The following is a 19,349-nucleotide window of genomic DNA, read 5'->3' on the forward strand; positions in this document are numbered from 1 at the left end:
CAAAAACTGAAAGCTAAACTTTTTAAACGTAATGATTTTAATATGTTTACAAATTCATGCGTAATTACAATAAGCTCTCAAAACAAAAAATAATTGTTTTTGAAATCTTCATATAAAATTCAAACAGAAGATATGATCACTTAGGTTTAAATTGACAATTTTATAAATATTCACAAAATCTCTAGTCCAAGATTGAATACTTTGCTCATAATTTTTCTGAGGATATAGACACGAGATTTTGAAACTACTTTATGATAACTCGTTGTAAAAATTTTGTTTTTACAACATCTTTTAAGATCATATTAAAAGAGATCAAGGATATTATTACTTGATTCTAATGTTAATAGAATATAAGATCATGTGATAAATTTTGAAAGGTGACAGTAATTAATTTGACGATAGAACACAAGAGAAATATCTAAAATGAATACCCTTCAAACAACTGATGATGATATTACTAAAATAAATACCCTTCAAACAACTGTTAATGATCTTAAAACTGGCATGACTGCCCTCCTGACAGCTGATGGAGAGCATAATACTAAAAATCCTATTATTTGAAAATTCGCATTGTCGTCTAAAACCGCCAGACGACAATAATAATACCCCTAGATAAACTTCAATCATCTATTAATGATCTTAAAACAACCTTTGAAGATTTTAGGGCAAAATTTTTAAAAAGTCACAAATTATTTATGAACAATTTCAAAACTATTCGGCAGTCTTATATGGCAGCTCGTCCTTATATTGAAATTCTATCTAAGAATATTTCGCGCGACCCCTTTATATCAGATCCTCCATCACACCCTGAACCAGACAACTCTGCTATCCAACCAAAATGTCGTACGAAAAACTAATGCCTTCTGGCAGGATCACTTGTTTATGCCTATAGAAAATACCTAAAGTCTATTGGATTGAATATTTTTAATCCTTATCATAAAAGTCATTTCTTTTACTAATACATTTTTATTATTATTTAAGGCTGCACTTACGCCCATCCGACTTTTATACAAATTTTTGACAACCTTAAACAATTGAATTGAAGGCCATGTCATAGGGGCGTAAGCGCAACCTTAAAAAAATTCATTATTTTTACGATGCTTCTTTTTGTATTAATAGTGATATCTAATGACAAACTTTACTCAACTTATCTAATAAGGAGCCTTTTAGAAATCTATTGACGTGATACAGTTGCTTAGAATAAATTGAAATTCCCGTTTTTTATTTTCCATAAAAATCAATAAAAAAGTGACGAAGATTTTACGTTTTTTCGTGAAATCTTTGGTGAATTTCGATTAAATGTCAAAGCCCGGCGATATGAGAATCGAGATTCCTGAAGGCTATAGTATCACTAGAAACCGTCCTTCAAAGGAAAATTCTCCTCTTCACTCGCCTTCTTTATTTGATCCAAATTCACTTGAAAGAGATACTAACATGTACAATATTGTTGATCCAAAATTACCATTTACAGACTCTAATCCAAAATTACTTGCAATGAATACTCGATTAAAGAAAAACATTTTCCAACCAACTTTATTAAAGAAGAAAAACAATACAGATCGATTATCATTATTCAATAGAAAACCACTATCGTCATTACAACGAGAAACACCTATGCAAATCGAGCAAAAGAAAGAAGAACAAGAAAGAAGAGAATTAAATTTCTCAGAAGATCCAATTTCATATTTTTCAAAACACAAAGATGGTTCTGGCCACAAATTCATCTACTTGGTACACGAAAAATCCAGAGATGATCCAGATTTTTCACCATATGAACTCAAAAAGGTCATTTTCAAAGAAGTTGGCTCAGAATACTACACAATGTCACCAGAAGGTGTCACATACATCGATTCTGCTGGAAATACTTATCATACAGATATAGAATCTTGGGTAAATGAATCAACTCATTACAATTCGATCAGAAAACTACCATTTTTCAATTTATACAAGTACTGGAAGAACATTCGTCTATGGAAAAACTTTGTCCAAACTCAAAGATACCAAATGATCAAATCATTATCGATTGAACATCCATTATTACAAGATAAATCAATGTCATACACAACATCACAACTTGCCATCCACATCTACAAGTACCAAGTCCAAATTGCTGAGATAATGTTACCTTTTAAACACCAAAGAAAAATGAAATTGAAAGACATTGAAATTTTCAATGAAAAAAGTATCTCAAAAGTTGAAGTTTTATACAAAGAAATGATTGAACAAATTGCGGAAACAATTAATCACATATATTTACAAATCAGTGATCCACAAAACCTAGTTGTTAAAGATGAAGATTACAATGAAAGTCGAAGAGTAAATCCAAACATTCAACAAATGATGCTGCTTGAAATCAAAAAGAAAGAAGATAAAGAACTGAAACTAAACAAAATGGATACAGAAATAAGGAACTTGATTAAATACGTCAGATTGGTTGATTACATGATTTTGGAGTTGTTGAGAGAAGGTTGTTTCAAAACTTTTTCTGAAAACGCGGATATTGTTGTGAGTGATAAATCAGAAGTATTCCAAATAGACGTAAAATATGATGAAGAAGGAGGAATAGAGTTCGAACCTTCCCTTGATAAATTGTTTGAAACTGTTGATGAAGAATTTAATTCTGCAATTCAAAATTTACAAAATTTGCCAAGAATTTACAAATCCCCACAATTAAAGAAATTGTTGACATACACTGTAGAAAAACCAAAAGATTTGTTTGTTGATGGTACATCACTTGAAAAGATCATGGAGAGTTCAACATTTATTCAAGAAACGAAAGAAAGAATGTATAAAGTAATGAAAGATTCTTTTGAAGAAGCCAAAACAATTTCTCAATCATTTACTGATTATTATAGATTGTATAAAATGGGACAATCATGGTCAGTTAAGAACTACATAAAGAGATTGGATGGTTCTCTTTATGATTATGAATTAAATATTTATCAAAGACCATTTGAAAAATTGGATTCTGATTTTTTGATGCATCCAGAAAATGAACCAAATATAAATTTGGATGAAATCATGAACGACGTCAAATTCTTGAGAACGGAAGAAGCAAGATCTGCATTCATTAGAGGAGGTGCAACTTGTGGAACTTTTTATGTTGATTCATTAACTTTAAGAGGAAAATTAAATCCAATTCCAAAAACAATTTTAGCAGATATTGGAAAAATGCTTGGAAATTTCGTTCAGTTGAAGATTGATTTATTGAGTAGATTGTTCAAAACATACAGAACATTGATGAAAAATGAATCATCAACATTGGCAATTTTCACTCAAATTTGTGAACTTTTGAATCAAATTGAAGAACAATTGCCGAAAATGACGAAAGAAATAACAAACATTGATGACATAAATGCAATGATGGAATCATCAGGATTTACTCCTGTCGAAACAACAATTCATGATGAGTTTAATTCCTTCAAGAAAGCTTACAAAGAAGCAGTTACTCTCAAGACTTATTCGACAAGAAGATATCAACAAACTTTGTCATCAATGGTCAACGAAATCGAAAGTTTGTTGAATGCGGACTTTATGGAATCCAGGAAGACACCAAAGTCCGTGAAAGAAAGCAACTTAAAAGAATACATCATTGTCACACAATCAATCAAAAAACACTCAGAAGAACTTAAAGAAAAAATCCAAGAATGTCAAAGATACCAAACAATTTTGGGTGTTGATGTGTCACCTTTTTCACTTTACAAAGAGATTATTGGAAATGTCAATTTTTCAGAAGCCTTACAGAAGATATTGGGAATTTGGGAATCCATCAAAAACGCGATGTCTTTTTCTCCATTTATTTTTGTCGACATTACTAAACTTGAAAAAGATTTTGAAGATTTGACAGAATCTTTAGACGTAATTCATCAAATTCAACTGAGATCCCCAGCAGTTTTGATTGAAATTGAAGAAGAAAAGAAGAAATACGAGATGTATATGACACAAATACATCAATTAGCTGTTTCAAAACTAAAAGAAAACCATTGGAAATTGTTGTTTTCTCAATCAGGAAAAGATGGATTGTACAAAAACACCTCGACTGTTGACGAATTAATTCAAATGGGAATTCTTTCGAACACGAAATCCATCGAGACAATTACAGAAGATTCCATTGGAGAAAGCACAATTTCAGCAGATTTCGCGAATATCAGAAACAAATGGGAAGATATTCCTTTGCCAATTGTTTCTGTCAATCCGAAATCTCCTACATCACTTATAATTGGTCAGACAACACAATTGATACAAGATATCAATGACACATTGATTACATTGGATGGATTTTTGTCCAACAAATACATCGACTTTATTAGATATGATTTGATGGGTTTGCATCAAAGATTAACAACATCAATCGATATCTTGAACTTGTGGACGAAATTCCAACAAAACTGGATAATTGTTGAACCAATATTTAAGAATAAATTGTTTGTTGATTTACTAAAAGACCAACAAACAAATTATTTGTTTGTTTTCAACAATTTCAAGAATATCGCTATCCATGCTCTTGAAAATTCCAGATTGCTAAGTATTTGTTGGATAAACAACATAATACAAACATTCACACAAATCAATGATAAATTGGACATAATTTTATCAGAGTTAGGAATAATTGCAGAGTCAAAAAGAAGAGAAATTCCAAGATTGTATCTTCTTAGTGATTATGAAATTATTTCTATGTTGTCTACAAATAATTTCGATGATTTCTGTTCGATTGCATTGAAATTATTGTGCAAAATCAAGAGATTAGATTATAAAACTAATCAACCTTCAGCAAGATCAGCTGAATTTGCTTTGAACATGTCAAATTTCTCAACATTGGCAATATTTAGTTGCATCGGAGAAGATGGAGATACTTTGCCTTTGATTAACTTCATTCAATGCCAAGGATCAATGGAAATCTGGTTGAATCAATTGTTCGAAATGATGTCTTCCAGTTTGTTGAATTCTGTGCTCTCGGCAAACAATGATTTCAAGAATTTGATCATTAGTGAATGGTCAGCATCAAAACCGTCGTACGTTTGTATGTTGTCACTTTTATGTTGGTTTACACAAAGTTTTGATGAATGTTTGACGATTTACGAGACAAATCCTTTGTCATTTAGGCCATTTGAAGGTAAGATCAATAGTTTCATCCAAGAAATGAGTAAATCTTACAACAATTCAATGAATACGAATGAAATGAGAAAAGTTTCAAGTTTAATTATGTTGTTGAATAATTTCTTGGAAAAACTACAAAATATCACAGAAAAATCAACGAGTTATTCACAGAACGAGAAGTGGAGAGATGAACTAAAGTTCTACATCAATGATCACAACAAATTATGTTTGAGTTTCATGGGAGATCAATGGGAACATGGTTTAGAATTTTGGGGAGATATTTCTGATTTAGATTCAAATTTGAGTTTCGACAAATTCATGCACAATTTCTATTTCACGAGGAAACTTTTGAGACCATCAATTATCTACAATGAAAGATTCTTAGATGATACAAAATCATTGAATACTTTGGCAATGTTATACGGATCATTTATATTTAATATTCCTGCTTTTTACAACAGACAAAATGTTTTCATGGAAAAAATAATGAAAGGAGTCATAAACAATGGATTTTGGGTGAATTTTGTGAATGCTGAACAATTATCACATGAAAATTTGAGTTTTATTTCTGATATCACTCAAAACATCGCAATGTCAATCGATGGAAGTAAAAATGAAGTTGAAATCGGAGAAGAAAAAATCAAAATCAATCAAAATTTGTTTGTTTTCTTGTCAATTTCAACAGAATCTTTATCAAATGGAAGAATTCCTCCACAACTTTTATCATTCTCAAGAAAGACAGCTTATATTCCTCCTGATCTCTCTGATTTCATAAGAATCAAACTGTTTTCTTTAGGATACAGATCAGCACCAACTTCTTCCATGAAAATGTCTTCTTTGTTTAACTCTATTTCCAAATTAATTATTCCTTTGACATCTATGTACACAGCAGCAGAAAACGTGATACAACAAGCTTATGAGATAATACAAGAGATTAAATATGATATAACACAACCTTTCTTTACACAAACAGATGATTACAGGATGTTTGAAGAATATTCACTTTCTAGATCAACTTTTTATTATTTCATGAATTTCGATATAAACGAAAATCAAAAGAATTTGTTATTGAAACTAATTCATTCTTCGTTAAATATCGAATGGGAAGAAAATGTATTTTACGAGAAGTTGATCCAATCCAAGGTGTTTAAGATAGATTACGCAAAAAGTTGTGTCATCAAATTTGCAAGAGAATATTTCGAGAAATATAATTCTCCTGTTTTTGTTGATTATTTCGCAGCAAAAGTTTGGGAATTGTACCAAATGATGGAGGAAAAGAGCGTTATCATAATAAGTGGACCTTCCAATTCAGGAAAGACAATGATAGTTGATTCTTTGAGTTTTATCAACCAAAAATTAATTAATTTGGAAAAATTGCCAAAATTAAAATCCATTGAACAAATACAAAAAGAAAAAGTTTTCATTGGAAGTTCATCATGGGAGAAAATCAGTGGATATTATGCGCAAAATCATTGGCATTACGGAGTCATTGAAAGTGCAATCAATCATTTATTTTCTCAAAAACAACAACAAACTCACAAAATATTAGTTTTAGATGGAGAATTAACAAATAACTTTGTGAATTTAATTGATCAATCACTGATTAAACCGAATTTGCTTTTATTTAGTTATGGAAATTCGATGCCAATTGGTGATGAATTCCACATTTTCGTTGAAACAAATAATCTTTCAAATATAACTCCAAGTTTGTTGTCGAGAGTTGGAATTTTATCTTTGGATAGTTTGCAGTTAGAAAATAACTACATTTCTAACAATTTGTCTGCAACTTTGAAGTACCCGGAGATACCTTTGAACATGATTTTAATGGATTCTAATTACAATGGATTTGAAAAAGAAATGATTAAGAAAACAATTTCGGAAAATCTTCCAAAAATAATTGAAATCAGTTCTAATTTCAAATCTTTGATTTCTTTAACAGAAAACATTGGAAAAATTGCAAATGATATCATTAATTTTACTTTGTTGTCAATGAAATTGAATCAAATTAATGTAAGTAATACAAATGATATAAGAATTTCTTTAGTTATTTCGTCTGTTTCTGTTTTGTTGTCTTATTTCGAACCAAATATTTTTAATGAATTTGAAAAACAAATAACAAATGAATTCGGAATAACTTTACCTTCTGATTGGAGTGGTCTCCAAATTCCTGATGAATTATGGGATTATTATCCAAAACCAACTTTATCTTTAATGAGATATTACAAGTCAAAAATTATTCCAATTAATTTCGAATCGATTTCAAAAACTCCTTTCAAAAAATTCTCAAATCAATTCTATTTCCCAGAAGATTACATCGTTTACACTCCACAAAACTTGAGACAATATAATTTGATCAAAACAATGATTGAAAACAAACAAAATGTCATTTTATCTGGTCCTATTTCAAGTGGAAAAACTTCTTTGATGAGAGCAGTTCTTAAAGACAGTCATCAGATTGATCCCGTGTTTGTGAACATCTCTAAATTCACAACAACAAATGATTTATTGACTTTCTTTGTAAAAATGACAAATTTAGTTTCAAAACACAAAAAACTCGAACAAACTAACAAATATCAAATTGTTTTAGTGTTCGAAAATGTTGAGAAAGAAAACTACCAAATTGTTGAATTACTTAGAATGATGCTTGAAAACAAAGAAATGTTGGATTTTGCAAAAATTTCTCAGAAATATTTCCCAAAGTATCATTTGTCAAAATTCAATTACGTAATTTGTTCAAGAGATTTTTCGCAATCTTCACCAAGATTCTTGTCTAATTTCGTATTAATAAGAATAGATGAACCATCAACAATGACAAAGAATGTTATTTGCAAGAAACAACTTTTGAACAGTGGAGTAAATTCAAATTTGGCTTTGTTTACAAGTCGAATTTTACAAAATTTGAATTTGTCATTAACAAAAATGCAGAGTATTTTGATTCCTCTTTGCAATATACCGGAAAGATCAGGAAAGACGAATCAAACTAAGTTCGAATACTGCAAGATGTTCTTTTCAATGCTTTTCATTGAACAATTTTGTTTTGTTGAAGATGTTTATTCTTCTTTCTTCGACAAAACAGAAATTTTATTTGATGAATACGAATTAGCAAGAGCTTATCAACAAATACAGATTGATCCTGCTCATTACGACTATTCCATTGATAACACAAAGATGGATGTCAAACAATTGGATACAATAACAATTGATTTATTATTGAAAGAAAAGTGTCAAATAGAATTGAATGAAAAATCATCGTCAAATTATGCCATGATTTCTCACTCTCTAAAGAAAATTGGCAAACCAATAATTGTCAAGGCAGATGACAGTAGAGAAACGCTTGCTTTCGTTAAAATGATGCTTCCAATAAAAACAACTTTGGTTGACTTCATTTTTGACAAAAGTGATGTCAAAAAACAGTTGAAAGAAATTTGCAACAGAAGTGTTTTCAACGAACAGTTACATTACATTGTTGCAAGTATCCATGAAAACGAAGAAGAGTTATATGATTTGTTAACAAGTGTTTTCATTTATTACGATTTCCCAATAATTTTCAATGAAATTGAAATTGAAAAAATGTGTCAAAAAATGGCAAATGAAGAAAATTTAACCATTGATTTACGAATGAAATCAATAAATGAAATCAAAACCGATCTCTCCAAGAACACAAGATTAATCATAATAACAAATGAAATATTTGGTTTCATGAATGATTGCCATTATGATAAAATTTTGACACAACCTCCAACACTGAAAATGTTTTGCAACCAATATTTGCAAGGACCTTTGAAGATCTTAGGAAATATTATTTCTACAATCATGGAATCGATTACAGATATAATTCCATATAATAATTCAACTTTGGAAAAGGAATTAATTAAAATCTTTTCACAAAAAGTTGATTATGAAACGAAAGAAAACGAAAGACAAATCGACAGAATCCAGAAAGCAAATGAATTCTTGGATACAATCAACAGTGTTTACAAGAAAAGTTCTGATTACATTGAAGATCTAAAGATCCAAAAATCGCAATTCGAGCAACAACTTATAGAAATGAAGAAAATCATTGAAGAATCAAATGAAAACATTTCTATTAAGAAAGGACAACTCGGAGAAACATTGAAGAATAAGAACTTGAAGATTTTAGAACAAGTTGATTTGTTAGAAGAAGCAGAATTCAACAAAAACAATTTCAAAGCAGTTTTGGATCTTAAAAAAGAAGATTTACCAAAATTAAGAGAATCTTGTATCTCTTCTGATCCTAATGTAAGAGTTATCATCGAAACAGTCTTTAGTTTGTTGGGAGTTAGAGCAATTGAAGATGATTTCATCGAAAAAATGAATAGTTTGAATTACGAAGATTTGAACTTAAATCAATTCCAGTTATTTTCATTGAAAATCAAAGAAAATCCATTGATGGATAAGACATTAAATGGACAATTACAAGCTGTGTTTAAATTCCTAACAAATGCGATGAAAATAACAGAATCAAGTATCAAAAAACAAGAAATCCAAAAAACTTTGAGATACAGACAGAAAAGTGCGGAAAATTTCAACATTTTGGCCCAAAAAGAACAAAGAATGTTGAAAGATGAACAAAACGGAGTTGATGTCACAGCAGAAATGGTTCAAAACGTTGCAAATGGAATACAACACATAAAGAAACAACTCGCGAAAGAAGAAGAAAAAAGAAGAATCATTGAACAAATAACTAAAGACATATCAATCCTCAAAATGAAATGGGATGATAAATACGAAATATACCAGAAAAGATCAACAACAATTCCTTGTGATGAATTACTTTATTCTTTCTATTTAATTTACGGCGGTCTGATCACTTCACGTTCATCAAAAGGAGACATTTTAGATGCAGTTATGGATGCAATAACAGCAAAGAACTATGAATCAAGTTATTCCCAACAATTGGATTGTATTGAAGATGCGTTTTTATATCCAGAAGATATAAGTTTCGAAGATTTTATTCCAAGTTCTTTGAGAATTGATATTTCTCACATTTTGAAATCTCCTATTACTCCTTTAGTTATTGATCCTGATCATTTGGCAATAGATGCAATTGCTAAAGCTAAGAAAGCAACTGTTGTTTCTGTTTATGATCCAGATTTCGATGAAAAAATCAAAGAAAGCAAATTTTTGATTGTTTTAGAAATTTCAAGTTTTGATTCAAAAATTGAAAAATTAATTTTGTCAACAAACAAATTAATATTAGTTTCATCATGTAGAAATCCTAAAGAGATTGACAAGAAGCTCACAAAAGAATGCTTGTTAATAGATTGCAGTGAAAGTACATTGGATTCTGTGAAGAATAATGTTTCTAAAGTAATTTTGTCAAAATTTGATTCAGATATAATTCCAAAATTGATACATAACCAATCAGCAGAAAAGTCATTGAATGATGATATTGACAGATTCATGGATGAATTAATCGATACATTGGCCTATTTCCAAGATAATCTCAACCAAACATCGAGATACGATTTAAGTGCAGATAAAGAAAATTTGACAAAAATGTTTGCAGCAAAAGATTATTTGATTCAAACGATGACAAACACTCCAAACTTTGGCTTAGTACAAAAAGAATATTCACAAATGCAACAATCATTTGGACCAGTATTAGAAGCAGCTGAAAAGATGTGGATTGTTTTAAGTCGAAAAGTTTCTTTATTGAGCAAAAATTATTGTTTCAATTTCGATTATTTCATAAAATTGTTGGATTCAACTTTGGAAAAAAGTGTCTCTGCCGCCAAAACAATTCAAGAAGCAAAGAAGAAAGTAATCAACAGTGTAATAAGATGGGTTTCATCTTCATTGAGTTGTCCTGATTTCTATTTCTTCTTGTTTACAAGCAGTTTCTTGTTGAAACATGGAAATTCAAATGATTATGAAGCAATTTTAGATCACATGTCTGAAATTTTACATGACAAAATTGGAAATTTACAGATTGATTATTCTGCATCACATGCTATTGAGAACTTGAAATACGGTCCTGTAGAAACCGTTTTCAAGTTAATTGAATCTTATGTGTCGGATGTTATCGGCGTGGATTATTTAACGTACATTGTAAACTATTCAACTGATTTAGTATTGAATCAGATGAATAAACTTCCAACGATTATTTTCACAACTAACAAGAAATATGACATGATAAATAATGCTGTAGATTATGCGTTGGCAAGAGGTTTATCTGACCAATTTAGTTTCATTTCTTTGAATTTGACAAATTTGGAAAAATCAGAAAAATTTTATGAAGAAGTTTCCCAAACACAGAAGACATTGTTCATTTCCTATTCATCAGAATCACCTGAGATAACATTATTCGTCTACAAATGCATATTAAAACATTTGGATGGAAAATGTCACTCTCAATTTAAACCGATTTTTATCGTTTCTGATTCAATTTCTTTGCCACCTGTTATCTTATCAAAATCAAGGAAAATCATGTACCAAGATCTTCCTTCTCCTAGATTCAGTGTCAGCAATATCATTGAGAGAATCAGTACCTTATTTGAAGGCATCGAAGAATCAAGAAACATCAGAAGAATTTTGTTTATCATATGCATAATTTTTGCTCAAATTGACGTTTTGAATTTCACTCGACCTTTCGAGATTTGTGATACTAATTGCAACATTGGAGACGTAAAGACTGTCTTCCAGATGATATATCATCTGTTCTCTACAAATGAAATTCCAATGCGAAATATCAGAGATTTGTTTGATGAAGTAATTTTCTCTTCAAAAAGTGAAAAAGATTTCTCAAGACAAAGAATTTCTTCTCTTCTCGGAATGATGTTGAGTTTGGAGAGTTTCGATGATACATTCACTTTCGTTGATCCTCAAGCAATGGATGCACAGTTCTGGACAATTCCTAAGGACTCTTCAATCCATACAATGCTGCAAAACACTTTGTCGAAATTCCCGATTTTGCCAAGTTTAACAATTTCGGGAATGAAAACTGAAAAAACTTCTGTAATTCTGCAAACAAGACTCAGCCATTATGTCTCAAAACCATTCATTAAATACAATGAGTTAACAAAAGAAGATGATGAAAGAAATATCAAAAACATAAATCAATTTTTCGAAATTCTTCCAACGAAAATTGATATCAAAGAAAATTTGGTAGAATCAGAAATATTTAAGAACTTTTGGTTATCAGAAGCAAAGAAATTTAATGAATTCATTGATTTAATCCATAAAACTGCTTCAAATTATGAAAATGAAATATTTAAGGAAATAACACCAGAAATTTGGCATCAGAACAAGTATAATTCACGAATTAGGCACTTTGCAAGACAGCTCAATGATATAAAGAAGCAAATTGAAAGAGGATTTGCAAATGATTTTGAGATCTTAGATGCAGGATTGATTTTAGATATGAATTCATATTTATTATCAATTGTAATGGATGCTTCTATTAGCAAAAGGCAGAATTTAGATTCCCTTGATATTATTTTCTCAACTCAAGATAATCTTCCTGGATCAAAGTTCTTAGAGAACTTATACATCATGAATGGAACTCTAGAAATGAATGAACTCATAAATTCAGATGCTGTTCTGACAAAAATTCCAAAACTTTCACTTCGAGTTGTAAACAAAGATGAAATCACTGGTAGAACATTTAAGATTCCAATTTATGATTGTTTTGGCGGTAAAGTTGTTTACAAAGCAATTTTACCTTCTCAAAGAGCAGAAAGAGAAATTGTTATCAACAACGTATCAATATATTGTACCGTTGATGAGAACATGAAGTAACATTCAACATTAATTATTATTTTTTTTTTGTCTTTTTATATATGTTTATAATAAAACTGTATTTATATTTCTATGCTTAATGACATGATGTTTCATTATTCAAATTAAATTATAAATGAAAATAATAATACTAATTATAATTTTTTAATTTAAAAAAATAGACAATGAAAATAATACTAATTCTTTAAACGATGATAATATTTTAAAAATACATCTATCATTACTAAACAAAATAAAAAATATAAAATAATAAAATAATTAATATACATTAATTGATACGAATACAATCAAACAGATAAGGAATTATGAACAATGAAACATTTTTTGGTCGAAATTAAAAATTATATTTTTTTCGAAAGAAAACAAGATGAATTTTGATTAGAATCATATTTCATCTTCATTGTTCAGTTGTTTCTTCTTAGGATTTTCGTTGTTTCCGTTTTCAATTTTTTTCATACACTTATGAATGAAATTTTTGTGAGATTTCATTACATTTATGAAGTGTTCGTCAGTTTTGAACAGTTCAATGGCGTGGTCGAACGTTTTCAAGTACTTTTGTAGTTCATCTTTTGTTTTTTCACCGTAAAAGTGGTCCATGTTCATGTTTATGATTGACTCTCTGAATTCCAGGAAGTAGGACTCGTCAGAAATGATGGCTTTGCATGTTTGAGAAGATCCGAAATCCGAAAGACACCAAAGGGGTGGAATTTTCTTTCTCGTACTAGGTTTAACGAATTTCTCGATTGATCCTTCATATGGATTTGCTTCTATCATGACGAAAAACGGGTCATCCATAACTCGACAACGAATAATATGAATACAGACCTTGTAGAATATCTTGGAACGTTCCTTCCATTTATCAAACTCATCTTTGATGTCTAGAATTGACCTTTCTCTCAGAACTTCCAAAATAACTCCTTTTCTGTCAGGAAGATTGCACTGATTCATGTCGGTTGTACCAATAAGCTCATAATCTTCTGTAGAAGGACGTTTGTCATAGGGATTTAATGATATTAAAGTTCGGCCATAGTAAGGAATTGGAGCCATGAATGAAGTCATGGATAAAGTGGCACGAGAAACCAAACATGGATTCTCACTGTATATGTAAACACGTTTATGGGCAATTAACGAAGCCCATAATAAGGTATAATCAATATCTGGTGGTAAATAAGAGAATGGATTAAAGTTAAGGAGGTTTTCTAATGAAAATTCTGTATTTTGATCGAATTCACGCAGGAAAAACTTAACATGAAGAGTGGTTGGGTCAATAAATTTCCATTCGTTTAGACAGTTAATGATTTGATAGTAGAGTTGAGTCGGATTTAATTTATCTTCTTCTGTTGATGCTATTTCGTTTCTGAAATCTTCTAAAAATGCATAAAATATTGCGTGATAAGTATATTTCGTGATAACTAAAATTGCATAGTCTGCTGACTCAAATTTGAATTTCAATGTGTGGCAATACTTATTTGCTATCGTAAATGTATATACTACAGCTTCGTCATCTGTAATATTCGGTGGAAAGATATTTGTAATGAAATCTGGAAAACTATTCTCGAAATTATACTCAGATGGTGTAATTTCGAATGGGTAGCATGCTCCTTTAACTTTCTTTTCAAAAATGCAGCAGCAGTCATAAAATCGCTGCTGTGTTTCCATTTTTTTTAATTTCAATAAAATTGTCAATTGACAAAAAAAATTAGGGTCTGGTAAGCAACTTTACATATTCTCCAAAGGAATTAATACTCTGATACTTAATAGTGTATAGTATCACTATCCAATATAAAAGTATACTTTACCTGAATATCTAAAGTCTAATACACTCTCTTTCCACATTCTGACAATTTCTCAATTTTTTTTGACATTAATGCTTTCTAAAATACGTGACAATGTAATGCATGAAAAATAGCGTGACTTCATTTTTGACAGTTTACAAATGTAAAGTGTTGCATCCTTAAAAACTTGGAAATATATACATTCATGAATTATCTTGTATATTAATTGAAAATCCATAAAACCCTAACAATATTTTTTCTTAAAAAAAACTATAAAAATATAAATAAAATTAATCGTTAAATAAAAATATTTGATATTAGAATTTTATTGGAAAAATAAAAAACTTAATATTTTAAAGGAATACTTAAATACTTGAATGTTTTAACTTTTACATTATCATATAGACTCTCAAATTATTGATTGGAAACGGTTTGAGGGTTATCAATTTAAAAAAATTGTGAGTTTTTTAGATTTTTGGCAATGAGTTTTAAAAATTTGTGAGTGAGAATGTGTGTTGATGCTTGGCACTTTGAAGGGAAGATGTTCTGGGTTCACAATTATTAATGAAATAAATAAAATGATTATAAATATAATATATTAGAAAATAATTTGCAAAATCTCTCCATTTTTATAAATTTAATAATAGAAGTTGATCTATATAGAAAGAGCGTTTTATCTATTAAGTTTTTGGCTTTTGCCTTCAAATCATTATATAATTTTTTCAAAATTGTTTTATTTAAAATAAACAAATTTTATCAAATAACTAGTATTTTTAAATTATCTTTTGAAAAATTGAAAAATTTACAAATTAAAAAAATGGAAGACATCTTGGTTCGTCTCGAAAACCCAGAAGATCTTAAAACTTTTCAACTCCCAACCGTTCCCGCCGATCAGGTTCTCAACGTAATTGAAGAAAAATATCAAGAATACATTAATAATCCAAATGTAACTCTCGAAGATACGGCAAAAACACTTTCAATAGGAAAAGAACGTTTGAAAAAAATTTTCGTACTACTCGGCTATCCAATAAAAGAAAGAGGAAGACCAAAGAAAAAATTTTTGAGGAAGATGTATACAAAATTTTGGAAATTAAAGCACAATATGACATTGGATACAAAAGGATCAAAGAATCATATTTCGAAAAAGTCGAAAGATTTACATTCAACGATGCTTTCAAAATTTTCAATCAACAACATTTGTTTACATTTCACAGGCATCAGAAAATCGACGAACATCCACATGAATACGTTGCTCAATATGTTAATCAATTGTGGCATACTGATTTGAAATTTCTGAAGGACGATAACGGTAACCTTCAATATTTAATTTCATTTCTTGATGACAGAAGCAGATACATTATTTGCTGGGATGTTTTCGATACAAAAGAAATGAAAAATACTGCCAGAGTATTTCGTCACGCAATTGATTTAGTCAAATTAGTTCCACATGGAATTCTCACAGATAATGGAACAGAATTCATTGGAAAAGATTTTGAAGCGGTTTGCCAAGAATTCAATATAAAACATTTCAAAACTCATCCGTACTCTCCAGAGGAAAATGGAAAAATTGAAAGGAGTTGGGAGACTCTTTTCAAGACAAACCCTGGAGTGAACGTCTTTGAGTTCATCCCCAATGTTGTTTCCCAGTATAATAGGGTATGGAAACACTCCGCATTATTCAAACTCTTTGGGGAGAAATTGACTCCATTTGAGGCCTGGGAAAGAGGCCCCAAATGGACAAAAGATCTCTGCGCTGAACCAGGCTTCGAAAAAAATCTTAGAGATTAACAAATAATTTCAAAAACAAGAAAATTCAAAAAATCACAAAAAGGAAGTTAAGGAATAAACACTTACATTTATTACATTTGGATTTTTTTAAATTCAGTATTATTTTTAGAAATAAGATAATATAGTTCTAAATAAAACAAAGAATGTTAAGAATGAAGAAGGAATTAGCGGATGCAGCCGAAGCACGCTCACAAATTACTCTCAATATCCACTCAAATCATACAAAGTTTTGTCGAATAGTTTGATATAAAGACAAAAAATTTACAATTTTTAATTAAATCCGAACAATCTTACATATGCAGCTGAAGCACACTCACAAATTACTCTCAATATCCACTCAAATCATACAAAGTTTTGTCGAATAGTTTGATATAAAGACAAAAAATTTACAATTTTTAATTAAATCCGAACAATCTTACATATGCAGCTGAAGCACACTCACAAATTACTCTCAATATCCACTCAAATCATACAAAGTTTTGTCGAATAGTTTGATATAAAGACAAAAAATTTACAATTTTTAATTAAATCCGAACAATCTTACATATGCAGCTGAAGCACACTCACAAATTACTCTCAATATCCACTCAAATCATACAAAGTTTTGTCGAATAGTTTGATATAAAGACAAAAAATTTACAATTTTTAATTAAATCCGAACAATCTTACATATGCAGCTGAAGCACACTCACAAATTACTCTCAATATCCACTCAAATCATACAAAGTTTTATATTTTCATTTTATTGTTTCTTAATAAAGAATTTACTTTAATATTCTTAATTGTTTTCTTTTTTATATTTAATTTTTGATATCTATTTTAAAAAACTTATACAAATTCGAGTCAGCTAATAATTTAATTGAAAAAATAAAAAGAAAACATATAATTTTTAATCCGTCTAATTGAATAAGCAATATTATAAATATTATGTTAAACGGTTAATTTTTTCTCAAAAAAAATTATTTCGAATTTCCGAAATTTTTGACATTTTGGCTGGGAACTATGGTCTGCGAGGTACATAGATAGAATCAGTACCTCGCAGACTATAGTTCTCTATATAGCGCCGAAAATTTTTTGGTGAAATGTCGTCGCATTTCACCAAAAATTTTTCGGCGCCATAGGAAGAATTGGAGGGTGTGAGATACTATTACATGCTATAGTACTCACACCCTCCAACTCCCAATCAAAATCGCATAAAATTTGCTACTTATCTTCAGATTACCTCCCATTATAAAAAATATATTGCTATCTCATCGTACTATATTTCCACCCTATTGTATTTAAAAATATAAAATTTTTTGATAATATATTTTTATATCTTGAATTTTCAAACAATATATTCACAGATAATATAATGGGAAATCTATCTCAACCTAGCCTTAAAGTACCAAACTCCTGCTTGCATTCTCACTCACAAATATTAAACATCCATCTCCAAAAAACTAAATTCTTCACAATTTTTTTAAAATTGAGAACATAAAAAACGTATGCATTCAATAATTTAAGATACTAACAAATATTAAAAACTTCAAAATATCAGATATTAACGTTTTTCAATTAAAAAAATATCATTTTGCTTTTCAATTTGAACATAAATCTTAAATATTTTTAATTAATATCTGATTTACAGCATTATTATCCATTTATAAATCTGACAAATAAATGACAAAACAATCATAAATACTGTCACTTTTTGTCAAAAGTGAAGTCACACTATTTTTCATGCACAACATAAAATACGTGACAAAATATATGTGATCTGGCAATACAAAACTATTGAGTTTCTAAAAGTCACAAAGGTTTTATCTCGCAGTTTATATCCCAATTTTCTATGATAATGAGTTAATATTTTTGATCGAGAAAAAGATATTATAAATCATTACCTAGTAGTTCATATGGCTATTATTCTATTTTGTTATTAAAATAAAGACATGTTGATATTATGAGAGTATGCCAGAAGGCGGTGAGCGTATCCATAGTAGTAGGATATGACGATGCATTAAAATATATTTATTTATAAATCATTAAAAAATTAACATTAATTTTAAAATAATTTATTTTTTTATCTTTTATAAAAGAAGCTATATATAGATGATGTCAGATATTCCGCGATTAATTAAACATTGTTTAAATCCTGAATGGGTTAAACTTCAATTTAAAAATGAAGATTGTGAATTATTAAATGAATATGAAAGCCAAAATAAGCTAATGAGGTATAAATATAATGATAAAGAATATTTAATTTCATGGAATCAATGGAGTCATAATCAAAGACCTCATAAACGAGAAGAAGAAATTGAAAATAATGAAATGGAAATCATTGATGACATTAAAGAGGATGGAATTCCTAAATTTTGTAGAAAAACCTTTAGAACTAAGTTAGGAGCATATAAACGTAGAGTATTAAATCCTGAATATCTTAAACATCAATTTAAAAAGGAAGACTGCGAATTATTAAACGCTAATGAATATGAAAACGCTAAATCAAAACTGAGATATAAATATATTGGAAGTGATGAAAGGTGTAAAGATAAAGATAAAGTTTATTCAGTTTCATATAATAACTGGCACACGTTAGGGATAAGAAAACATTTAGGAGATTATGGGAAATGTTCTGAATTCTTTAAATCTAGTATATACGAGAGAGTAAAAGAAATTAGAAATAATTATTTTCATGAATAAAAAATAAACTTTAAAAATTCATGTCTTACATTTTTGAATAATTTATTTTTTTAATTCGTAAGAAATGAGTGAATCAAAATTCGTGACTGTGAATCAATTAATGGATAAACTTTCACCAATTCTCACCCAGGTTAAACAAGTAGACGTTTATTTTGATGATTGCATACAAAGTTTATTTTATAAAGGTAAGTTTAATATTAAACCTATTGCTTTTGCATTTGATGGTAAATTAATCGAAAATTCAAA

General features: G+C 29.2%; 2 protein-coding genes across 2 annotated transcripts, besides 5 other annotated features; one reads left to right on the forward strand and one right to left on the reverse strand.

The window, feature by feature from the left end:
* Positions 1–1,299: 1,299 nt before the first annotated feature.
* On the forward strand, positions 1,300–12,858 carry TVAGG3_0033790 (dynein heavy chain family protein family; the record flags this gene model as incomplete). Its single annotated transcript, XM_001303508.1, has 1 exon — positions 1,300–12,858. The coding sequence occupies one exon, from the start codon at positions 1,300–1,302 to the stop codon at positions 12,856–12,858; it is 11,559 nt and encodes a 3,852-aa protein (XP_001303509.1).
* A 185-nt stretch (positions 12,859–13,043) lies between these two features.
* TVAGG3_0033800 (uncharacterized protein) lies at positions 13,044–14,573 on the reverse strand (the record flags this gene model as incomplete). The annotated part of the gene is made up of 1 exon (XM_001303507.1): positions 13,243–14,517. The coding sequence occupies one exon, from the start codon at positions 14,515–14,517 to the stop codon at positions 13,243–13,245; it is 1,275 nt and encodes a 424-aa protein (XP_001303508.1).
* Positions 14,574–15,344: 771 nt separating this feature from the next.
* Positions 15,345–15,393: a mobile genetic element.
* Positions 15,345–15,393: a terminal%2Cinverted (terminal inverted repeat of LTR286 transposon ID:TVAGG3_0033810).
* A 58-nt stretch (positions 15,394–15,451) lies between these two features.
* Positions 15,452–16,418: a mobile genetic element.
* A 70-nt stretch (positions 16,419–16,488) lies between these two features.
* Positions 16,489–16,539: a mobile genetic element.
* Positions 16,489–16,539: a terminal%2Cinverted (terminal inverted repeat of LTR286 transposon ID:TVAGG3_0033830).
* Positions 16,540–19,349: the final 2,810 nt, after the last annotated feature.

Source organism: Trichomonas vaginalis, chromosome IV (genome assembly GCF_026262505.1).
Source record: "Trichomonas vaginalis G3 chromosome IV, whole genome shotgun sequence".
NCBI classification, from domain to species: domain Eukaryota; phylum Parabasalia; order Trichomonadida; family Trichomonadidae; genus Trichomonas; species Trichomonas vaginalis.